The sequence below is a fragment of the Lepidochelys kempii genome, chromosome 1 (assembly GCF_965140265.1).
Source record: "Lepidochelys kempii isolate rLepKem1 chromosome 1, rLepKem1.hap2, whole genome shotgun sequence".
Taxonomy (NCBI): domain Eukaryota; kingdom Metazoa; phylum Chordata; order Testudines; family Cheloniidae; genus Lepidochelys; species Lepidochelys kempii.
Window position 1 is genome coordinate 162581232 of NC_133256.1, and position 26003 is coordinate 162607234.

Here is a 26003-nt window from a genome sequence, read left to right on the forward strand (position 1 = left end):
TGGTTACCTGCTTGGCAGTGGCAGCTTCAGAGGTTAATGTTAAATCAATTCTTCAAAGTCCAAACTGACTTCTCATTGAAGGTGCAATTTCAGGTGTTGAAACTGATCTATAAAGACCTTTGTGGTTTGGATCCTGGCTACCTGAAGAGACCCCTTCTCCTTATGTGAGGCCACTGTTCATGATAGTCCCAAGGGTTGAATGTCTTGTGGCCAATGGCAGGGTGTTCTCAATGGAGAGCCCTTGACTTTGAAACTCACCACCAGGCTGGTAGGGCCTAAGTCTGTTGACTTTCAGGGTATGGTGCAAGGCCCATCTATTCTTAGACTGTAACAGAGTGATATGATTGGTAATTTAGATCTATTCAATGTGGGGTATTTTTCTGCTGTCATTTGTGATAGGCACCTATTTTATAACTTTCATAATAATATAAGCAGCTTTATAAATGACACACTGACATGTGTGTTTGCATTTCACTGAGAAAATATTTTATTTTAGGAGTAGGCGAGGTATAGTGACTTATGATGTGAGACAAGTCATGTTCCAGTGGTAAGAGCATGAGACTAAGGGCTTGTCTTCACTATGGGGGTAAGTCAACCTAAGTTACGTGAATAACATGAATTACGTGAATAACGTAGCTGGAGTCGACTTAGCTTAGGTTGACTTACCTCAGTGTCTTCACTGTGGTGCATCAATGGGAGATGCTCTCTGGTCGACTTCCCTTACTCTTGATGAAGAGCTGGATTACTGGGGTTGACTGGAGAGCTCTCTGCCATCGATTTAGCAGGTCTTCACTAGACCCGCTAAATCAATCCCTGCTGAATCGATTGCAGCAGCATCAATCTCCCCATAGTGAAGACCAGCCCTAAGAGACAGTAATTCCAGCATTCTAGTCCTTCCTTAGCCAATACGTCCCTCTGCCCGCGCCACTTCCCGCAGCCCCCATTGGCCGGGCACAGTGAACCGCAGCCAGTGGGAGCCACGATTGGCCGAACCTGTGGACGCAGCAGGTAAACAAACCGGCCAGGCCCACCAGGCGCTTTCCCTGCACAAGCGGTGTGCCAAGTTTGGGAAACGCTGGTATAAGCCAGGACTTGCAGCAGTGCAGCTTACTGTGGGATAAGTTGTATCAGTGCAAGTCAACATTTTTGCTGGTGTAGATACACTTGTGCAAAAAACTTCAGTATAGACAGGGTCTACCCACCTACATTCCTAGGTGTTTTAATTAGCTAATTGTAGCACCTAGTTCACAAGAGGATCAGTCCACTGTTGTTTGTAAGGTACTTTGAAGGTGAAACAAGAAACACACAGATTACCTTCAAGTAACCACCCCAAACAGTAACCACCCCAAACAGACCAAGAAATCAAGTAACCACCCCAAACAGACCAAGAAATCTGCTATCCAGGCACTCTGATACTACAGAACATGCTCCGAGGCGAAAGTCCAGGATACACTCCTTAACCGCCTTCACCAGACAAGGGCATTTCACCAGAGAAGTAGATTGCAAATACTCCGGGAGAACTTGCTTTAATATAGGACATAAAAACCTCCAACTGCACACTGATACTTGTCCCCTACACCCTACACTGGAACCCATAGAGGGTATCATTAAACAATTACAATCCATACTCAATGCAGACCCCATCCTGAAATAAATCTTCCCTGAGCCCCCTTTTCTGGCCTTTGAATAACCCTCCAACCTCACCAAGCTCATCATTAGAAGCAAGCTCCCTACAGACCAGGACACCAACTCAAAGCAGCACCAGACTCTGGCATAACAACAGATGCAAAACCTGCAGACTTATCTCCACTGCTACAATGATCGGTACCCCCCACAACACACCTCTCAAGATCTATGGGTCATACACATGCCTATCATAACAGGTGATGTACCTCAACCAGTGCATTAAATGCCCCAACAACAACTATGTAGACGAAACAAAACAATCACTACGCTCTCAAATGAACTCACACAGAAAACGGAAAAAAGACAGAAACACCATATCATCTATGGGTGAACACTTGTTACAAAATGATCACTCCATATCTGACCACTTAGTACTCATCCTCAAAGGAAACTTGCACAACATCTTCATGAGCCTGAGAGCTTAAATTCATAACTCTACTAAACACCAAAAATGATTTGTGGCTCATTACAACAATCTACGGCTGTAAGAGTGTTAACTGCCCACTTCACCTTGAATGGTTTCTTGCAACATGTGTTTTCTCTTTATCTGTTCTGCCTTGTATTTAGCTGTGGCACTTTGAGTCCCTTTTCCCAGACCTCAAGAGCTCTGTGTAAGCTCAAAAGCTTGTCTCACTCACCAACAGAATAACATGAGGGGGAAAGGAGTCCAGGAGAGCTGGCTGTTTTTAAAGAATCCTTATTGAGGTTACAGGGACAAACCATCCCAATGTGTAGAAAGAATAGTAAATATGGCAGGTGACCAGCTTGGCTTAACAGTGAAATCCTTGCTGATCTTAAACACAAAAAAGAAGCTTACAAGAAATGGAAGATTGGACAAATGACCAGGGAAGAGTATAGAAATATTGGTCGGACATGCAGGAGTGAAATCAGGAAGGTCAAATCACACCTGGAGTTGCAGCTAGCAAGGGATGTTAAGAGTAACAAGAAGGGTTTCTTCAGGTATGTTAGCAACAAGAAGAAAGTCAAGGAAAGCGTGCACTCCTTACTGAATGAGGAGGCAACCTAGTGACAGAGGATGTGGAAAAAGCTAATGTACTCAATGCTTGTTTTGCCTCTATCTTCACGAACAAGGTCAGCTCCCAGACTACTGCACTGGGAAGCACAGCATGGGGAGGAGCTGACCAGCCCTCTGTGGAGAAAGAAGTGGTTCAGGACTATTTAGAAAAGTTGGACGAGCACAAGTCCATGGGGCCGGATGCGCTGCATCCGAGAGTGCTAAAGGAGTTGGCGGATGTGATTGCAGAGCCATTGGCCATTATCTTTGAAAACTCATGGCGATTGGGGCAAGTCCCGGATGACTGGAAAAAGGCTAATGTAGTGCCCATCTTTAAAAAAGGGAAGAAGGAGGATCCTGGGAACTACAGGCCAGTCAGCCTCACTTCAGTCCCTGGAAAAATCATGGAGCATGTCCTCAAGGAATCAAGTCTGAAGCACTTAGAGGAGAGGAAAGTGATCAGGAACAGTCAGCATGGATTCACCAAGGGCAAGTCATGCCTGACTAATCTAATTGCCTTCTATGACGAGATAACTGGCTCTGTGGATGAGGGGAAAGCAGTGGACGTGTTGTTCCTTGACTTTAGCAAAGCTTTTGACACAGTCTCCCACAGTATTCTTGCCAGCAAGTTAAAGAAATATGGGCTGGATGAATGGACTATAAAGTGGATAGAAAGTTGGCTAGATTGTCGGGCTCAACGGGTAGTGATCATTGGCTCCATGTCTAGTTGGCAGCCGGTATCAAGTGGAGTGCCTCAAGGGTCGGTCCTGGGGCCGGTTTTGTTCAATATCTTCATAAATGATCTGGAGGATGGTGTGGATTGCACCCTCAGCAAGTTTGCAGATGACACTGAACTGGGAGGAGAGGTATATAAGATGGAGGGTAGGGATAGGATACAGGGGGCCCTAGACAAATTGGAGGATTGGGCCAAAAGAAATCTGATGAGGTTCAACAAGAACAAGTGCAGAGTCTTGCACTTAGGACGGAAGAATCCCATGCACTGCTACAGACTAGGGACCAAATGGCTAGGCAGTAGTTCTGCAGAAAAGGACCTAGGGGTTACAGTGGATGAGAAGCTGGATATGAGTCAACAGTGTGCCCGTGTTGCCAAGAAGGCCAATGGCATTTTGGGATGTATAAGTAGGGGCATTGCCAGCAGATCGAGGGACGTGATCATTCCCCTCTATTTGACATTGGTGAGGCCTCATCTGGAGTACTGTGTCCAGTTTTGGGCCCCACACTACAAGAAGGATGTGGAAAAATTGTAAAGCGTCCAGCGGAGAGCAACAAAAATGATTAGGGGACTGGAACACATGGCTTATGAGGAGAGGCTGAGGGAATTGGGATTGTTTAATCTGCGGAAGAGAAGAATGAGGGGGGATTTGATAGCTGCTTTCAACTACCTGAAAGGGGGTTCCAAAGAAGATGGATCTAGACTGTTCTCAGTGGTAGCAGATGACAGAACAAGGAGTAATGGTCTCAAGTTGCAGTGGGGGAGGTTTAGGTTGGATATTAGGAAAAACTTTTTCACTAGGGGGGGTGGTGAAACACTGGAATGCATTACCTAGGGAGATGGTGAAATCTCCTTCCTTAGAAATTTTTAAGGTCAGGCTTGACAAAGCCCTGGCTGGGATGATTTAGTTGGGGATTGGTCCTGTTTTGAGCAGGGGGTTGGACTAGATGACTTCCTGAGGTCCCTTCCAACCCTGATATTCTATGATTCTATGATTCTATGAACAGAAGTTGGTCCAATAAAAGATTTTACCTCCCTCACCTTGTCTCTAGTTTTGCTGACAGTACAAGTTCCTTTCTTACATGAGCAGTAAATGAGAGGATGTCAGATATATAGCAGATTTGAGGCAGTATAGGGAAGGGGTTTCAGTAAGAATACACTTCATTATAAAAGTTATTTTAGTTTCTTTTTGTAATCATCAGTTCATCCTACTTGATCCATCTTTCTTCAAACAGTTCAATTTTGAATCTAAAACAGTCACCAAATCATTCAGTTTCTCTTCAATCTTCTCATTCTTTCTGACCTTATTTCTGTAGTGGGTGTTTGCTTTTACAACCTTCAATCTCATTTATTGACCATGATGCATATTTTTAAGTGTTTATTTGTACTTGTATTTGTATTCTGGGATCTTCAGACATGTTCAACATTGGTTTAACTCGGCTCCCATTGAAGTCAATGGTTAAACTCTCAATAAGGTCAATGGGAGCAGAGTTAGGCCAGTGCAAATGCATTTGAAAATCCCTCCCTAAAAATGCAGTAAATACTCCACTTCCTCACCAGCTGACTCTGCAGCACTGCCAAACCCCTGCAGCACACAGAGGAGAGGTGATCATCATTTATCCAAGGAGAACCTTGTATTATTAAGGCTGGTGAACAAGTACATCTTTCTGACTGTTCCATAGGAATATGGGGAAATACCAAGTAGACTTGTGTGTAAGCAAAGATGTTTAATAGGCAACCTAATCAAGTTATTTTATTTAACATAATATGTTTATTTTAGCAGGCAGAAGAAAGCACACAAAGTAGACAGCTGGATATATACCTGTTGATTATTCCTTCTCACTTAGAATCCAGTCCTATAGCGTGCTGCTCAGCACCTCACAAGACCAGGCCCTTTAATTCTCTCAGACTTATCTGTCTTGTCTTTCCTTAGTCTTCCTTTTGTCATTAAGGACCATATTCTGATACTTGATTTAAAGCCTGAACCAATGAGAGGTTCTAAGCTTCTGTAGGGGCCTTGCGTGGGATCAGGGGAAATGGAATCAAGCCTAGGATGTGCTGTGCAACCAACTCATTGCAGTTTCCAGGCTGCAGTACATAAATTGTCTACGCGCCTACCACATAGGGTGGTTAGCCAATGGATCTATATAGTTTGTTGACCTACTGGCGTTGCCTCTGTCCCATTCTGCATCCTCTCCCAAATGCCTTCTGCATTGCTGTTGAGAGAGCTGCCCTGGAGCGAAGTCCAAAGGTGTGTGCCAAGGGAGTTCCACCAAGTCCCGTTACATGACATCTCCACCGTCCACTTCCTCTCTCCAACTCCATGCAGCGGAACACCTGTGGTTCTTCTGCTTTCCAGGTCCTGTCACTTACTCCAAGAGCGGGGATCGGAGTGAGGAGTCGTGCCCCTTAGAACTGGAATTTAAAAGCAAAAATATTCCTACATGATGCTGTGTTGTTCAAAACAATCTGCTGTAAATGCAGAGCTTTTATGGAGTCCTGCTTAGTAAGAAGTTTTCTTAGTTATGAGTTTTAACAGAATGGTAGCCACTCAGGGTGACGGCATAGCTTTGTGTCTGCACAACATCATTGCTTCCCAGTGAGCAGCCGTGTCTTTCACGTTGTGGTTAATTGCTAGAAGTAAAAATGCTTTTTTGCTGCAGTCAGAGCTCAGCTTGTCTTCTGTTATCAGACGCTGTACCTGTTTCCTTCATGTAGACACACAGAAACACTGGAGGCTGTCATTGTTGTATCCTTCTCTGATACGCTGGAATGAACAAGTTCCTGGAAAAGAATTTCTGCTCCAGAGGTGATTCAGATTCTTGCCTTTGGCCTATCAGCCACGATGGGCAAAATGAAGAAGCAATTGAGTTTTAACAAACGTTAAAAGGTGTTTCATGGGGGCCAGGCTGTTCACATGTTTGCAATGGCCTCTGCCAGAGGAGTTCGACTCCTATGTCCTAAGAGAGGGAGAATGATGTATAGAGGAGGCTGTGTACTTCTATCTGTGGAGTAACCAAGAAAGATTTGTCTGTCCTACAGCATACTCTGTCAATATCTGAAACAATATTAGCCTACCTATCACAGAAAGAGCATCTTATTTGTTCTCCGTACCCCTGAACAGATGAGGAGCAGTATGTACAAATGGAGGAGGGGAGATATGTGAAGGAAGTTAAACCAGCCAGTGATGGAAAGTGCTCCCATTTCTTTCTCCAGCATAAAACTTTTCATCCAAAGTATAATAGTTCAAGGCAAAGAACTAATCTGACCAGCTTCCTAAGACTGAGTGATCAGGAACTGTAAGGCTACGGTGTAACCTTAACACAAACTGGCAGAAAAGTTTAGGCTGTAACTTTGACTTAATTACTAAGAATCTGCCTGCCTTTCCTGCCTACACACTGCATTATGGACTGGTCTTGGTTACCTGCTCTACCTATCTTCACAATCTAGCCGCGAACAGTTTTGGTTGACCACATCACTTCCCTGTTGAAAGTTAATACTGTTTGACTCATTCTGTGTTGCTAACACCACGCCAAAGAAAACAAGCTTAAAGAATAACCTGCTTGTATGCAGTTTGGAAACTACTCAGAGGCCCTGCTTTCAAAATACTATACAGTAGCTTACTATATCTCTCTGCAGCTGCAAAGAAAATGAAGGAAGTAAAAATGGTGCAAAAATATAAAATAAAGACTAGGCAGAACCACAAGAAATTCATGAACTCTCAATGAGCTGGAATCCTGCTTGGGCATTACATAGTATTACTACAGTGGAGAGACTGTTAAGTCAAAGAAGAAAAAGTTCACGCCATTTCACTGAAAAGTCAGGTATTCTGAACTATTGCACAGCAAAACAATTGTGAGTTAAATTACGTTCCCTGTACTCAAGGAAGGCAAAGATTTTTTTAATTTTATTTTCCTGCTGAAGTGAAGAAACAGATTGACAAAGCCAGAAGAGTACTCAGAAGTCACCTACTGCAGGACAGACCCAAGAAAGAAAATAACAGAACGCCACTAGCCATCACCTTCAGCCCCCAACTAAAACCTCTCCAACGCATTATCAAGGATCTACAACATATCCTGAAGGATGACCCATCACTCTCACAGATCTTGGGTGACAGGCCAGTCCTTGCTTACAGATAGCGCCCCAACCTGAAGCAAATACTCACCAGCAACCACACACCACACAACAGAACCACTAACCCAGGAACCTATCCTTGCAACAAAGCCCGTTGCCAACTGTGTCCACATATCTATTCGGGGACACCATCATAGGGCCTAATCACATCAGCCACACTAGCAGAACCTCGTTCACCTGCACATCTACCAATGTGATATATGCCGTCATGTGTCAGGAATGCCCCTCTGCCATGTACATTGGTCAAACCGGACAGTCTCTATGTAAAAGAATAAATGGACACAAATCAGACTTCAAGAATGATAACATTCAAAAACCAGTTGGAGAACACTTCAGCCTCTTTGGTCACTTGATTACAGACCTAAAAGTTGCAATTCTTCAACAAAAAAACTTCTAAAACAGACTCGACTGCTGAATTGGAATTAATTTGCAAACTGGATACAATTAACTTAGGCTTGAATAGAGACTCGGAGTGGATGTGTCATTACACCAAGTAAAACTATTTCCCCATGTTTATTCCCCCACCCTCACCCCCCACTGTTCTTGTCCGACATTCTTGTCAACTGCTGGAAATGGCCCACCTTGATTATCACTACAAAAGGTTCTTCCCCCACCCTTCCCGCCTTGGCTCTCTTGCTCGTAATAGCTCACCTTAAGTGATCACACTGGTTACAGTGTGTATGGTAACACCCATTGTTTCATATTCTCTTTGTATATAAATCTCCCCACTGTATTTTCCACTGAATGCATCCAATGAAGTGAGCTGTAGCTTACGAAAGCTTATGCTCAAATAAATTTGTTAGTCTCTAAGGTGCCACAAATGCTCCTTCTCCTTTTGCAAATACAGACTAACATGGCTGCTACTCTGAAACAGTGTAGCTAATTTTTTCATGGGAGAAGGATAATGTTTTCATGTGTTGTCCAAGTTTGAACAGTAAATAGCTAAGGTGGGGAAAATTCACTTTTCCTGTTGTAATTCCCTGGCTTAGACTCGGAGAATGAGCAATGGTTATTGTAGCAATGCAGGCATAATCCCGTAGTGTAGACAGAGTCAAAACTGATGGAAGGCTTTTTCTGTAGGGGAAGGAATGCCACCTTCCCAAACAACAGTAGCTAGGTTGATGGAGGGACTCTTCCATCGACACAGCTGTAACTAGGGTTTAGGTGGGGGTGTGAATTTTTCCTTACCTAACTTTAAGTTTAGGCCAGGTCTTAGATTTTGTCATTCCAGTTGAGGCAAGGTAGGATCAGGAAGTATATACTGCCTAAAGGAATTAACTCTCCCAGGTTCCCAATCTGGTACCTTTTGCAAGCCCTCAAATGTACTGATTAAATCATTTAACCAAAAAGGAATAACAGTATGAAACTAATGTCTCTTTAGATTTTTACTTTGGACAGAGCTATCATTTTCTACTTTTGTTTCCACACCTGTTCATTTATTCATGTCGCCAGCAATTATGTGTTAGTCCCCAGACTGTAGATGTGGCCTATTGTGGCATAGCTAAGGTGCTGTAGCTCTGCTGGCATAACCCTTTAGTGTAGACGCAGCCTACTACAGCAATGGAAGTGGTTTTTCTGTTGGTGTAGGAACGCCGCTGCCCTGAGTGACGGTAGCTAGGTCGATAGAAGCATTCTTCCATCAACCTCACTGTGTCACCACTGAGGGTTAGGCTGGCATAGCTATTGTGCTCTGGAGTGTGGATTTTTCACACCTCTGAGTGCAGTAGCCATGTTGACCTAACTTTTAAGGCCTTAGCCCCATGTCTGGAGTATATTTTTAGGGAAGTTTATGTGAGGGAAAATGCAAACAATAAAGAAACAAAGGAGGCTTTTGGCAGTGTGTTGCTCATGTTCTAACCTTGACAGGGATTAGCTCTTTTAAAAGTACATATGTTGTGGTTAAAAAAAAGTAAGATGAGGGTATAATTTTGAAAACCAATGTAACTTCCATGAACTGATTCTTCTTTAAAACATTCCATATGCTCTGTTGCATTATTGTTACGTCAGTGAGCTGGCCTATTCCCACATGTGAACCTTGTGATGCTCCCAGCAGTGATGCACGTGCATGAGTACCAGCCTCAGGGCAGACGGTTAAAAAACAGGGCACAAACCCCACATCGGTTGTGAGTTCTGAACTTAGATTTCACCAACGAACTACATCAAGTGCAGACACTTCAAGCACTTTAACAGCCTTAACGTGGAGACACAGACAGGCCTCTTCGGTACTCCAGTCTGTCTTGCCACCCAGGGGAGCGCATCGCTGTGATAGATGGCCCCGTGTAACATGAATCACAGCAATATTCAGGTTACTCCTAAACCCAAAGACACAGTCACTTATCCCAGGTCAATTGCGCTTTTGGTCTCACACCAGAGACAATGCTTGTAGCCAGTCCTCCAGTAAACTATATGAAGATGTATTAAATAGCAAAAGGAAATTAGAGAGATTTTACAAGTTTAAAGCAAGCACACATAGTCACACAAATGAGTTACAGACTTAGGTTAGAAAAGGTAATATAGGCTTCTATAATCCGCAAGCTCTATTTGTCCTTTAGGGCTAGCCCAGGCTTAAACAGCTGGTGTTCTCTTGCTTATGCCTAGAAACACTTTGCCTCTCCCACTCCTTAGAATCCAACCACCTTTGGTTTGGGGGTTTTATGCCCTTCCTGCTATATGCAAACTCAGCTGATGGGAGGAATCCACTTACATGACTCATGGGGACAGAGCAGAACAGTCTTTAGTCCTTTTGTTGATGGCATCTCAATCCACATGTAGGGAGGGTAAGATGCAGCTATAGCCTGTCTGGTATTGATGGGTCTCCTTTTTGGAGAGTGGCGTAACAATTTCTGTAGAAAAACAGCTCTTCACACCAGTTCATGTCCCTCTCCTGAATGGCAATTCACACAGTCACAGAGACTCACCATACAACTGCTCAAATATTACAGTACCATATGGAGCACTGATATTACAAGTGAGATTAATGCATGCAGCAACTCACAAGCATTCAGTACTGAACGCTTTCTGATAATTCCGATACCTATTTTATCAATATTAACTCACAAGTGAGCCAGTCAGATTCCAGCTATGTATCTGTCAGTGTCCAGTTGAGACATGAGGACCTTAGCATGAACTGGCCCCTGGCCTGCCAGCATCCATATCCATATCAGTCACCAGTCAGTAGAAATGTTGGTGGAGGAATGGGAAGCAAAACAAATTTCCTTTTTGTTAAGGTTTGGGTAGGGTATATTCTAGCTACCAGTTAGTACTGTACAGCAGGGGTTCGCAACCCTTTTCTTGCTGAGGCCACCCTCAACATGTTATAAAAACACCAAGGCCCAGTGGGGGCTCTCGCTGCGGGCGGGACCCTTGTGCATAGGCATAGTTTTACTTCTATTTGGGGAGCAAGGGCTCGAGCCAGCTCTGCACTGTGGGGTCCAGGGAGGGAGCGCCACCTCCACCCCCTGACTGACTCAGGAGGCCACCCAGCCTGTCTGGGCTGTGTGGGATATGCAACCAAAAATTATAACTTCAAGTGGGGACTCAGTTCAAAAAGTTTGAAAACAGCTCAGGGTACAGGGAGAGGGATATCTAGGGGCTGTGTGCGAGCATGGGGGTAGCTCAGGATACAGGGAGAGGGGTATCTAGGGGCTGTGTGCAGGCAGGGGAGTAGCTCAGGGTGCAGGGAGGGGTAGCTAGGGACTGTGTGCATGCAGGGAGTAGCTAGGGGCTGTGTGCGAGCATGGGGGTAGCTCAGGGTACAGGGAGAGGGGTATCTAGGGGCTGTGTGCAGGCAGGGGAGTAGCTCAGGCTGCAGGGAGGGGTAGCTAGGGACTGTGTGCATGCAGGGAGTAGCTAGGGGCTGTGTGCGAGCATGGGGGTAGCTCAGGGTACAGGGAGAGGGGTATCTAGGGACTGTGTGCAGGCAGAGAAGTAGCTCAGGGTGCAGGGAGGGGTTAGCTAGGGACTGTGTGCATGCAGGGGGTAGCTAGGGGCAGTGTACACGTGCCGCGGGGTGGGGGAACCCGCAATGCGGCTTCCAGCTTTGGAGGGGGGTGCTGGGGCTTCTGGCTTCAGCCCCCTGCTGCTCCTGGCTTGTGGGGGGGAAGTTTGCCGGCTTCAGCCCTGCCCCGCTCCCAGCTTCATGGCCCCCCTGAAAGTGTTCATGGATCCCCAGGGGGCCGCGGACCTGTGGTTGAGAACCACTGCTCTACAGTTCTTGTCAACCCAGAATGTACTTTTTTGAACAGAACAGGTTTAAACAGGAGGATGGGGAAAAAAAGAACATGGAAAACTAATTTAACACATGTACAAGTTGGATTATCAGGGTGGAGAAATAGAAATGCCCAGACAAGTTCAGGAGCTGCCAGAAAGGCAGCTAAGGTTGTGAAGTCTGAGTCCCATAGTAGGGAGAGATCATAGTGGGAATGTCTAACATCTATAAATGCTTGCAGATACCAACATTTCAGGATATTTACTTTGTATATTTTGGCATGTGATGTTGACAGTTTGTGTTGTAATGGTTATAAAGCTTTAACTTTTTGAATTCCAATGTCTACTGTCATTAAATAATTTTTGTCTGACCCTCCCCCTCCCAGTGTACCACAATGGTGAAAATTTTAATTGATAAAAATTGAAAAATGTGCTTAAAAATAAACATTGATCTTGTCCATCAAAATTATTTTAAAAATAAAAATTGAATTCTGCCAAGGCTACTCTTAAAATAATATGCAGTTTCAAAGAGGAGGTAATGTAGCTTGAGGTTTTGGACTGGAAGACTAAACATATTCATATTTTATGTCTTTTCTTGTTATCTTCTCTTCTTTTCCACCTGATTCTGTAAATATAAATATGTAAGAAGTTTAAAGAAATAAATAATAAAGTAGGCTTAAAGGAAGATAACTCTGGAGTTTATTTCTTTTTGCAAGAAGCAAGAGGCAACTAGAAATGCTGACATTGTATCCCTATGGCCAGCCACAATATTAAACACTAAATGAGTAAACATTTACAATTAACATTCAGTGTGCAAAAAAATGGGGGCTGCCAAGATATTTTGGTTTTGTTATTTTCAAAATCCAGCATTCCAGCCAGATGGACCCAGTCCAAGCTGAATGCTCTACAGTCTCTTAAAGCCTATAAAACTGCACTTCCCCCATTTAGAGGAAAATGACTTTCATGTTTCATTATTTCAGTAAAAATATCAGAACAGTTAGTGTTTTTGCTATGCACCTTATTTCAAATTCTGTGCAAAGAAGGTGATATTTAAAAGGGATATAAAAATGTGATTCAACCAAACAGATTGGATGCCCTGTTTATTCTAAATAGAGTCCTAAATACTGCATTAATTCCATGACCTTGCACTCCAGGAAAAAACCTGCCACCCCCTTCTTCCCTCTCTGTGTTCAGAGGACACTTGACGCAACAGAAGCAATGGGAGTTTTGAGAAGGCAAGGAATGAAGGGTTGGGCCCCAGTGTCAAGTATAATCTATCATTTGGCACTACAAGCGCTGAGCCCAATTCTCCTTTCTTACATCAGTTTCACACCTCACTGATTTCAGTGGAGTTACTTCTGCTTTACACAAGCTGGAGTGCGAAGAGAATCAGATTTTCAGGGCCAAATCCTAAACTGCTGTAAAGCATTAACATCAATGGAGCTGCACCAATTGATACCAGGTGAGGATCTGGCCCACAAGAGAACAAGAAGAAGACTGTTCAATTGACTAACCCATGTGAGGGAAAACAAATCACGGTCTGGCAAGTGACCTACCACAAATTATTCTGTTTCATAAATACAGAACACCTAAATGTTTTTATGTTCACCCTTAATATTATTACCTCTCTGTTATTTTCTCTCTGCCTCTCTGCTGTGACTGGTTCCCTTTGTTCCCTTTAAACTCAATACTGTCACTATTTTCATGGGCTATAAAGTGTGAGAGGACTGCATTGTGAATGAATACCTGTTCCATCATTCGCCATCCTCACATACAGAGGAAGGATGGTTTTGTGATTAAGCACTAAATTAGGCGTCAGGAGTCTGCCACTCACTCTGTTACTGTGGGCAAGTCAATTTTTCTTTCTGTGACTCAATTCCCCCACCTATAAAATGGGGATAGTAATAAATCCCTCCCTCACAAGGCTGACATGAGGATACATTCACCAACGTTTGCAGACTGCTCCGAGTAAAGCCAATAAATAAATACGTTGCTCTGGGAATACTCAGCCCATGCATTTTTGTAGCCTGGGGAAGCCATTTATATTAGTTACATTTTTCCGATACTGCATGTTGACGCTGCGCAGACGCTTGTGACGTTAAACTTCTTATGTTGCTGCCTGCCAGCGTCATCTCGCAGAAAAAGGCTGCGTAGCTCGGTTGGTTAAAAACCAACCACTCGCTTTTGCAGTAAGTGGCACTTACCTGAAATGACATTTCCAGTGATATGTCTCAGTAGCTCCCATCACAAAGCTGCCACACAAAACAAATGACCGTTTCCTCAAGACGCAGCCAGGGGAATCCTGTAATTCTTCTAAGTAACATTTACATCAGTGGAATCTTAAAAGTCCTGGTTCAAATCCTCCCCCTCCAATCCCTTGCTCTCGCCACAGAGATTCCCGCTGCCAGGCTTTCGCACTGAACTGCGCTGGTCACGTAGGGCACACGTAGCTGTGCCGTTATCGCACGTTGACACTTTGCCTCCTACATTGATGGAAAGGGCTGATGTTGTTAACGCCCCGCTCAGAGAGGTGCTAGGCCAATGGAAGAATTCTTCTGTCGACCTAGCCGTGTCTACACGGGTGGTTAGGTGGAGGGAATTACATTGCACGAGGCACACAATTTTTTCACAGCCTGGAGTAATGTAGCAAGGTGAAAGCTAATTTTTAAGTGTAGAGCTGGCCTTAGAGAGAGGATTTTGTAAACTGGTTGAAAGAATCCTGGGTACTGGAGCAGGTGCACTCTCAGAGTGCTTAAAGTAAATTGAAACAGGAAGGGGAGCTCTCATCTCACCAGCTTTTGTCCAGCCCTCATCCCACTGACTTCAGTGGGGTTACTCAAGTGCCACCAGTATATCTAGGGGTTGTACAGACAAGCCCTTAATTTCCATGCCACAGGAATAATATGTGATGCCATGAGAGCAGCACCTGACAGAGAAGAAGGAGGGAAGCTAAGGGGGTAAAACATTACACAGAGCACTAAATTAAAAGCATAAATTGATTGATTTGAGAATAACATATATTACGTCAATAGATTTGCTAGGGGTTACTCTGAATCCTGGCCCAGGGGCCTTCAATCCAGCAGGCTCATGTTTAATATAATCAGAATGTACGAGACATTTTACATATGTACACAGCTTGCGTGACTCAGTGTGTTTGCATTCAAGTCAAGTGCCATAAGCTAAGGATTTGAATCAGAATCCAGATTTGCATTGCTGACAAATGAAAGAAAGTTGTGTTTGAACTACTAAAGTGTTGGATGAAAGTCTCTTTTTTTTCCCCTTAAAGCCTTCTTAATGATAAAATCACGACTCTAGACTGTGTCTTTTTAATTTTTTTCCCTGGGATAATTTATAGTGCAGTGTGGAATCTGAGAAAGTGCAAGCTGCGCCAAAGGGTCTGGTCGGAGAAAGAAAACTGAGCCAGTGAGATTTGGAACCATAATGCGAGTTATAGAATTTAATTTTAGAATTGTAGCTACTGGGAACTGCTTTTAAATGTACATTTCCCCCCTAGAATGAAAAAAGAAGTGCCTATGTCTCGATTAAAGTGTTGTTACAGCTCTGTGAAAGAGTGCTTTGTACTGTAGGGGACAGACAGAACTTTTCAGAGAGCACTCTCTGTTCGTTTGGTGATAGGTCTCAGGTGCAACACTGGTAGCTGTATGTTTACATTTAGAATCTTTCATTTGCATTCAGCAACATGGTGTCAGGCTCTAATGACGAGATACTTTGATAGTGAGCTTAATCATATAGAACTGGAAGCAAGGGGACACAAATGGGATGGAAAGTGGTGACAATATGTAAACTTTTAGGCAATTAGCGAACTCCTTTCCACCCCCAGGAGGCAGGAAAGAGATGACTCAGAGTTGTCCTTTCATGGTGCCCTTGTGCATCTGGACAGGGCTTTCATCCCCTGAACCAATAGACCTTGGAAATTCTGTGCTGGATCTGTGCCATTCCACTGCTTTCTCCAAAGGCTGTCCCCCATGCTCACATACTCCAGACCTCACCCTCCCACCACCACCAACCCAACAAAGTTTTACCAGGAGGCTGGAGCAGGGCTTACCAGGGCTTCCCCCATGGCCACTGGCTCTGAAACTCCCCTGGGATGGCAGCTGAGTTCACTGTGCACTGGCATACACCACTTAAGATAGCAACGAGTACATCAGCATTATCTCGCAAGATGTTCTTCAGGGCACAGCAGGGGACGGGACAGTCCAACCTTTTAATGTTTTGGAAACGCCCGATATTAGTAAAAGACACTTTGTTTCCCCATAGTTTCCATTTGTTAAACACGGTGTCTTGTATTCCTTTCCTGTTCATTTGTAAAGAGCAGTTCCTAAAGCATCCGAGAACATTATTTGTTTGGGGTTGGGGTTTTATTTCTGTAGTATCATTCCTTGTCTAATTGCAGTGAATTATGACAATCTGGGTTTGAATGCTTGAGGAGCTACTTCAGTACAGGTTTAGGTGACAGAAGCTGAAAATATGTATTTGAAAGGCCCTCGCCCCACCAAATGCACCTTTTTTATACACAATAATAGGGATAATAGGGTGCTGTGACTTCTAGTGGATTTTTTTTTGAGTAGTCCATACCTCATAAGAGTTACACCGCTTTGTGATATCATTACTGTGCATGACTTGATTGTGTCTCCTGTTAATACAGAGCAAACAGTCTTTGCTGAATTTCAGATGGCCACTAGCCAGTTAGGTACATTGCCAATGGACTGAGGAAAAAAAAGGCATATGTCAGTGAGATTTTCTGATCTTTTTCCCCCCCTCCCACACTAGGACATCGTCAGAAACTAGATGAACAGACAAAGCCCGGGAGCTTGTCCTTTTCAGAGCGTCTGAGTGAACTGGAGCAGTTGCGTCGCACAGCCATGAGGGTCAGCCCACATCACCCAGCCCCCACACCTAACCCACGAGCTTCCTTGAGCCACACCACTGCTTTTAACCCTCAGCCTCAGAGTCAGATTCAGGGTAAGTACCTGAAACCTCCCCTAAAGTGAAGGAACCGCTGTTGGTCATCAAAGTCTTAACATAGTCTGCAGTACTAGATGGCCCTTCAGGTTGCTTTTCCCCCTGCCACAAATAACTTCCATGTTGTTTTGGTAACCAGGAGATGCATGGAAGACAGCACAACAGCTGTGATGGTAGGGTGGCCTACATGAAAAGCAGTTCTTCGGGACCTGAGGAAGAGCTCTGTGTAGTTCTAAAGCTTGTCCCGCTCACCAACAGAAGTTGATCCATGAAAGATGTTACCTCCCCCACCTTGTCTCTCTAATGGCAATTCCATTTCCAGAGGTCACTTGTGACGTTTTGATAAAACACAGTGGGAGGAAGATGGGGGTGAGAAAGGCACATAGAACAGATTTTCTTCGCTTACCTTGCAGCATTCAGCTGTGGGGTTTTTTTCTAACAAGTGACCATATGTTTTTTTAAAGTCTAGCACCTTTTTAACGTGCATCTACTGTAGCAACTTTCACTTGGACAGTAGAGTTCATGGTGTTATCCTCAGATGTCTTGGGACTGTAATTCTTCAAGCCTTCTTAAAAAAAAAGATGCTGTACTCTTGGATTTTTTTGTATATGTAGCTGTATTCCCTGATGAATATTTAGTCAGTGAATTATATGCATTTGTGAAGGAGACACACTGTCAGCAACTTGCAGTAGTTTTCCTAAGAAACCATTTACACACAAAAGCTCTGAGCCCATTGTTCAGCAGAGAAGACCAGTCTAGAACTAAGTACTTGCACTGCTAGTAAGAGCAAACATTTGTGATATAAGGATATTCTATAGCTTTTATTTTAATTAAAACTTCTAAGAGGGGACTCAAAATGTTGACTTCATTTGTGATTCAAGTCCAGATAATATGAATGAAATCAAGCAACCCAGTCTTGGATAATTTTCTGAAATCTTACTTTGCATCCATTAAATCAGGTGAAATTCAGTTGGCATTGAATCAGATGACTCCTGTATATTTTACAAAATTGTCAAAAATGCAGATGTATAATTAAGCACATCTAAAATTAAGGTAAATGACCATATTTATCTTAGCAAATGCTGTTGCTTGATGGAATTAAACTTTGTCCTTCCAGTCAGAATGAAATAGATTTGATCAAGCTTCTCCCCTGGTGTTCTGGATAGAACTAGTTATAGTGGTTTTGAATCAATAGTTTTTCTTCAGTGTTCTATTTTTTAAAATCTGGGTTAGCGTGCAGCACTCTTTGCACTACTTGTAGAAAAGCGTATTACTTCTGTAACTAAAGTGTTCGTTATATATCCTTATCTTCTCGGGCCTGATCGTGGGGCCATTGAAGTCACTTGCAAACCTCCCATTGACTTCAGTGCGTACAGGGTCTGGGTCTGGCCACTACTGAGAAGTAAGTGAGTTGTTGAATTAAATCAACATGCTATCGTGAATTGCATTGCAAAAAAAAAAAAAAAGTATGCAGAAAAGTTCAAGGAGCACATAGGTCCTTCCTGGAGCTGCTCCAATTTACACCAGCAGAGGATCTGGTCTTACATCTCTAAAGACTTTTGGCAGTCACCTTGCTGAGAGTCTGATTTGGAGAACAAAGTAAGTTTGATTTCTTCTGCCTTCAGATATATTGCTATCAAAGAAAATGAATGTATTATTATGGCTACATGGGTGGAGGTATTAGTAGCAGACTTGCATTCTTCAACTACTTTGGAACACTATATGCGTAGCAGAGTATCAGGTTTAACATCAACTATCCCTCTTTTCTTGTTCTGTTTTAGACCTCTTCAGTAGTACAACTTCAGAGCAATATAACTCTTTCACACTCCTCTAGGGATTCAGCTGCTACTTCCGGAAATGTATTTAGTATATTGCTTTGCTTCTTAAAATATAATTTTGATACATTTAGCCTGTGAATTTATAGGTGTAGGTCAGAAAATGATAGCAATTGAACTGCTAATGTTTCCTCATTGATATTCTTATGCTAAATCACCAGTTTAGTTGTTTTTTTCCCCCTCCATGAAAATTGCACATTAGCCTGACCAAAATTTGAACAGCTTGGTGAGACTTGTAGCCACTAACAGGAAAATAAGGCTAAGGCTAAAGCCTCTTTCGGTCAAAATGTAGGGCTATTTATGCAAAGACCCCTTTTTATTTTACACCCATTTTGAGACCATGCTCTCCCACAGTGTAAAGAGGCTTTAATGTAAATGAGAATCAGAGCTTTGATATATTTCTCAAGATCTGAAGAATGTCTGATTTCCAGATTGAGCTTCTATGTTACACTTAAGGAGCACAGGGTTTTGAGGGTGTGTTGTTTTTTTTAAATAACATCATTAAATTGCAGAATATAGCCTAACAGAAATGAAATATTTCTGACATTTTCCATATTATTACTCCGCTGATGTATAAATATTTGCAGCTTCAGATACTTTGTGTAACCACCTATTGAATGAAGAGAGCATTAGACTTTTTATAGACAGGAGGCAAGAAAAATGTACAGTGCAGGCTTTTAATTGGTGGTGGTAAACTTTGCTTTAACTTACCCCAGTATGAATCACAGGCTACTCCTCTGTTCATCAGAATGTTTTTTTTTTTGTGTTTTTTTTTTTTTAAATCCTAACTCAAAATAGACATCTTGGGCTAGTTCATAGATTTAAAGGGGCAGATTGCCATGCCACTAAACCACTGTTTATTTGTTGAGGTTTTCATCTATAAAGGGCTTGAGGTTAATTTTAACTTCCCATTTTATCAGGTCTTGAATTTGAACATAAAGCTGCTTGTGTCATGGATACAAGTCCATGCAAGTTAGGAGATCATAAATTGCTGTAATCGAGTTTTATGCTTCTTTCATATCACAAGAAGGGAGAAAGTACACCTGTTCATTTGAAAGATCTAACCATACCAGTTCACCGACAAAAGCTGGTGGGGGGAGAAGAGCAGCTACCACATCACACATGTTTCAAGTTGAAAGATTACTTTGTGCAAGTACCAAGCCTATAATGTTAACGATCTGACCTAACATCCCAAAAACAAGGAAATTCAGTTAAGGCTGAAAATCCAGATAACTATTCAGCCTCAACTTACCCCCTTTTTGTGAGAAAGAAAGAAAGAAAGAAAGAAAGAAAGAAAGAAAGAAAGAAAGAAAGAAAGAAAGAAAGAAAGAAAGAAAGAAAGAAAGAAAGAAAGAAAGAAAGAAAGAAAGAAAGAAATGGCAGAGCAGTGTGAGCTAGGCCCAGATAGTTGCTTTTGAGCAGTTAGGTAAGGCCTTTGATCATGATTTAAGTATATACTTTTGTGACTGAGTTTCCTGTGGTGTCATTCTGGAGTGAGTAACTACATAACTAGGAAGTTGGCTTTTCATAATGTTGACTGGAGTAGGTAGATACATAATTAGAAACTTTTAAAAATATGGATTATATGGTTCCATTTCAGTTTGTCTGGTCAGGGCCAACATAAATATTTTTAAATTTGTAGATCATTCACCCAAGAATCTGCTCCTGTGGGGCCATTAGAGTTGAGCCAATGCACAGTAACTACATAAGCAATTTTAAGGGGTAACATATATTTACATATATTTCCAATGAAAGACCTACATAGTTTTGGTTTATTTAAATTAGCCAAAACAGTGTTTCCAACTCACGATTTATTAATCACCCATAAGTTTGAAAAATAAATAAGACAGCTATTTTTCCTGTCTAGAAAAAGCAAATAATCATCTTCAACAACACACTTCTGGTTCCTTTTACACCTTGATAGCCTTAAAAAATTGGAGCTTTTTAAAAAAACCTGTAAGCTAATATGTTAAGTTTCATCTGGGACTACATTTTTATGGCCAAGTTTAAAGACCCTGGAAACAAGAATTCATAATAAAAATGTTGACAGATTTTAACCAGTGTTGCAGTTTATAAACAAAACAAAGACTTTTACATATTTATGTGCTTATTTTATTAATGTAAAGATCTACTCTTTGGGTGAGTAAGGAACATTAAAACTGAGATTTTCTGGTTACGACCCAGTCTTTTGTCTTCTCCCAGGTGCAGTATGCTTTGTTTAAGAGACATTTCAAGGTCCATACTATCATAATCTTGTTCCACTGAAAATAGCCCTGTTTATCAGGGTTCCCATGTACTAAAGAAACAGTGAAGTGGAATCAAGGGCTATGTGTAAGCACAAGGAATTTCAATGGCTTTGCTCCTATTACAACTGTATCCTGTCCCAATTTTTTTCCCCCACTTTTAAATCAGCTTGGTAGGTCATAGGCTAATAGTTTGCAGTGTTGTTGTAGCCGTGTTGATCCCACCTGGTTTCTCTAATACATTAACAGTGTTAGAAGTGTTCATAGGGTAGGGTTTCAGAATGGTCTGGCAGTCAGTGACATTTGCTGCTGAGGTCTTTGGCTTAAGTGTAAAATGTAATTTTTAAGGCACTGTAGAGAGTTCTAATTGACTGATTTCAGACAGGCAGACACTCAAGACTAGGACAGTGAATTGTCTTTTCACTGTGTAATATTTAAAAATACTTCTATTTTTCTAAATATGTTCTCTCTGGATGATGCTGTAGCTCCCTCTTTTTCGATTAATGTATTTTTCCTTGAACTGTAGGTGCTTACAATAAGTATATAGCTTATTAATGAAATATCATGTTGTTTTCTTTGATTAATCTGAGTAGTTTATTATGCTGATTTATACCCCATAGGTCAAGTAATTGCATACTTTGTACTTCTACCACTAAAGCTATATAAAAAAGGTTAAATATGAGATCTCAGACCTTAACATTACTGATTACAAGTCTGCACTATATTTTCAAACAATTTTTGATTGTATATTTATGCTGGTTTCTTTGTACCTGTGATTGTGATCATTATATAATCTAAAAAAAGAAATGGATAATGAGGGGTGTGGATCAAATTCAGACTTCCTTAGTCAATAGCTGCAAGAACAGGTGTACACATTTGCTGGCAGAGCAGCATTCTGTGTGCCTGTATTCCTCCACCAATGTCCCCCATACTACACCGGTACAGTATTCTAAGCAGCAATATTCAAAGGCACGCGATACAGATTATTCCTGTTAGGAGCATGACAAATCTGCTTTGGTGGAAGGAAAACATAGTTGCCATTGCCACTGGGTCAAAGGATGTTTGAGCACCAAGGTATGGACCTTTGCCCCACTCCTAACCCCAGAACGCTCTGCCATCATTTCTGTTGCAGATGGTTTGCAAAGCATCCTCCCCACAGCTTTGGAGAGGATCCAAGAGAGGGCTGGAAAACTTTTGTCCCATGCACCCTGTCTTCTGTATGTTCGTGTTTGTGTGTGTGTGTGCACACATACCTATGTGTGCCTGGCAGCCAGAATCCAGCTCTATGGGTTTTCCTGAATAGGGCAAAAGATTAACTAAATTATGTTTCTTGGTTGGGTAGAGACTGATGGACATCATCTTGTAAAGAAATGTAAGGCATTCGATGTTAATAGTGAAAAGAGATTTCTTCATGCCTAAGAAGAATGATCTCTTCACTTATCTTTTAAATGTGTTAGTGAATGTCAGACAGAGAAATCTGCTTTTTTCTAAGAGTACAATATGTTTCTTTGACTCATGTTTAACCTCTGATCAGTTAAATTGATATAAATCATCTCAGCAGTTTGTCCTTTAAAAATGAATGGTGTTGTTCTACAGGGTTCAGAGTAGCAGCCGTGTTAGTCTGTATTCGCAAAAAGAAAAGGAGGACTTGTGGCACCTTAGAGACTAACCAATTTATTTGAGCATGAGCTTACGTGAGCTACAGCTCACTTCATCGGATGCATCTGTAGCTCACGGAAGCTTATGGTCAAATAAATTGGTTAGTCTCTAAGGTGCCAGAAGTCCTCCTTTTCTTTGTTCTACAAGAGAAGCAAACCCTCGATATCAAATTTATTTATTGTGTCACAAAACAGCTCTTGTAAGACACGGAAAGCATACCATATTAAAGTTCTCATAACAATTTTTCTTTCATTAAAATAAATAGAATTCTAATCCAGAAAAAAGTTTCACACTGCTTTCCTAGAAGCCTACCACCATAAGACTATAATGGGTCTGTTGATTTTTAAAGGGGCCTAATTCTGTCCTTCAGTTTTGCGGAAATGAATGCTACCACTTTTGCCCAGCATTAACTGTGCCAACCAAACCGAAGGTATTCTTGAAAATCTGGTTTTAAAAAAAAAAAATCAAACTAAATGGGAGCACCTTTAATGCGATTCTTTCCATCTCAAGCATGGCAAGACTAGGTTGCATAGCACTCTCTGTTGAAAGAGCCCGCTCACTTTGCCAAAAAAAAACCCATCCCGAAATCCCCATTTTCCCAAAGCCGTGTCTGTGTCTGACAGAAAGTTTGACAAGTAGCAGGGCATAAGATGCGGAAAAAAACATAATTTAAAAATGAATATGGGGAAGCCATGTGCAATGTGTGTGCATCAGGAAATATATAACCTTGTTTTTGTGTAATCCTCACCTTCACGTTTTCCATTCTCTTGGACCCTCTTCTTTCCATTGTGTGTTGCTCTTACTTGTTTTATTATATCTAAAATTAGCCACCCTGGGGCAGGGTGTGTGTGTCTTTTATATGTTCTGTAAAGCTCCTAGCGTCCTTTGGGTCTTCTCTAAATATTAATTCTTAATGGCCATGATTTTGTTACCAAGGGCATCTCCACCAGCTCTGCCATGGCATATTAGGGAGATGGTTACAGATTTTACATCAGGAAGTCTCTTAGAAGTAGGAATAGTCCAATGGAATTCCCTCCCTTTGGCATCAGAATTCCTCTTTGGACCTCATGACCATAACTTCTCTCTTATCTATGTCCACGCTGCAATCTTAAGTCGACCTATCTTAGGTCGACTTATAGCCACCACGTTAATTCCTGCGGTGGCTGATGTCCACACTACCCTCCTTCTGTTGGAGGTGTCCGTCCTCACCAGGGGCACTTCCACTGACTGAAGAGGGGCAGTGTGGAGGATTAACAGCCAGGGCTCTCAGCTCTGTGCAGCTCCCTACCAGGAGCCCAGCTGTCCCCCAGGGCTTATCACCTCTGTTTATAGGGTTGCCAACCTTCCCGGTTTTGCCGGGAGTCTCCTGGAATCAGGCCCTATCTCCTGGAGGCTACTGAAGCCAAACCGGGAGATTTTAGGCAGTAAATGTCCACAGCGCAGCGGGGCTAAGACAGGCTGCCTGCCTATCCTGACCCTGCGCCGTTCCCAGAAGCACTCCCTCTGACAGCTGGTCCTAGGTGGGAGGGAGGGGGAGGTGGGTCTTTGCATGCTGCCCCCACCCCATGCGCCAATTCCGCAGCTCCCATTGGCTGGGAACTGCGGCCAATGGGAGCGGGGGGGCCGGTGCCTGCAGGTGCAGGCAGTGCACGGAGACCCCCTGGCCCTCCCGCCTAGGAGCTGCTGCTAGAGGGACATGCTGGCTGCTTCTGGGAGCAGCACAGGGCCATGGTAGGCAGGGAGCCTGTCTTAGCCCCGCTGCACCACCAACTGGGAGCTGCCCAAGGTAAGTGCCTCCTGGCCAGAGCCCCCACCCCTCACCTCCTCCTATACTTCTGCCCCAGCCCTGAGCCCCCTCCTGCACCCAAATTCCTTCCCAGAGCAAGGGGAAGGGATGGAGCAGGAGCAGGAGGTAGGGCAAGCGTGTTTGGGTTTGTGTGATGAGACAGTTGGCAACCCTACCAACACTGCATCACCCTAGCTCCGCCGACATAAGCCCCAGGCCTCTGGTCAATGTGGTTGTATTATGTCAGCATAGCAGGGGAGTTATATCAGCAGGAGAAGCATTTCAATGTGTACACCTCCACTGTTTTGTCAACAAAAGCTGACTTTTGTTGACAAAACTGTGTAGTGTAGACAAGGCCTAAAATATCTCCCTCTCTGAGACAGGTCACTGCTTTTGCTGCTACTGACCAATAATCTCATCCTATGTCTTCATTCAGTCAAAACAATGCCAAATTGCAGTCTTCTTTATGGGCAGGAAACTGCTTGGGGATTCCCTTGACTATTTTTAAGATCTCCAGGATGAGATAAAATCTCTGTGAACTCCTCAGACAATTCTTATTTCCACTTAGATTGCCAAATATTCTGGAGCTCGTTGAATACATCTTATTTCAGATACAGGTTCAATCAGCTATCTAACACCAGAGCTGCTGGAATAAACTAAAGCCAGCTAAGAGTTTTTGTTGCCAGAAGTGTAAATCTCTCACTTTGCCTGTTAAAGGAAAAACTTCATTTCAAACTAGTGCATTTCCTTCACAGACGTGCAGTGTGTTCTGCCTATCATCATTTCAGTGTGCTTCATGCAGTTCCACTCTTTCCCTCTAAACCAGAGGTTCCCAAACTTTTCTTATTGTGTACCCCCCTTGGGTCTACCAACTGCCCATGTACCCCCTTCCAGATGTACCAGCTGCTCACGTACCCCTATCCTTCTCATCATTGATACTTTGTGTGTTCTTCTTAACACTACCTATCTTTCGCCGTCTGTCCATATTTTACTGTAACATACAGATATAGTTACAGTACAATATATACAACTGGAAAAAAAAAGAACTCTGAGTAAGTTCTGAGCTCAGTTAGACTGGACAGTTGCTGGGCAACTGAACCCACTCTGTACGGTGATTGGAGGTGAGGGCTCTGTACCTCAGGGTCTCGATGTGTCTGTGTTCTCATTGGTACATCTTGAAGTAAACTAACGACTGTATTTTATATAACAAATTCCCACGGGATTTTAAAGCTTCATCTGAGTAGCCTATTATGAAAATGCAATAAATAAAATCTACCTTTACACAATTTCTCCTGCGTATCTGCCAGAGATGGCTTGCATACTCTCAGGGGTACACATCCTACAGCTTGGGAACCGCTGCTCTAAAGCACAGACTTGGCCCTCCTCCATCTTCTCGCACCTGGGGAAGAGCAGAGCAATGAAACAAGCTCTTCATCACCCGGCAGGACTCCAGAGTATGTCCACCTTCATGGCAGAAGCCTTTCTCAGGAATATAGTCTGTCCCCTTATTTTCAATTCCAAAAAAAAGTTCTGTGCTCCACTTGAAGTGGTTCAGCTATTTAGTCAACTGCAGACTCTGATGGAGAGAGGTAGGCACATCATAGTGTGGGTTAAGCCAGGCAATTTCCTGGTGTTTGTAGGTTTAAAGGATATTTGTCTTCATATGCCAATTGCTCTGAAGTTCCAAAGATTCAAAGGTACTATAGGCGGGGCAATATAAATG

At 42.8% G+C, this 26003-nt stretch overlaps 1 protein-coding gene across 7 annotated transcripts in view; it reads left to right on the forward strand.

Annotated features, from left to right (window-relative positions):
* RUNX1 (RUNX family transcription factor 1) overlaps nt 1-26003 on the forward strand; it is a 210614-nt gene that overhangs the window by 151008 nt on the left and 33603 nt on the right. For 5 of the 7 annotated variants that reach the window (XM_073361398.1, XM_073361365.1, XM_073361374.1 and 2 more), the window contains one exon: nt 16566-16757. The exons of the other annotated variants lie outside the window; for them this stretch is intronic. In XM_073361398.1, the coding sequence (XP_073217499.1) occupies nt 16566-16757 (192 nt within the window). The remainder of the gene's footprint in view (nt 1-16565; nt 16758-26003) is intronic. 7 annotated transcript variants of the gene reach the window in all.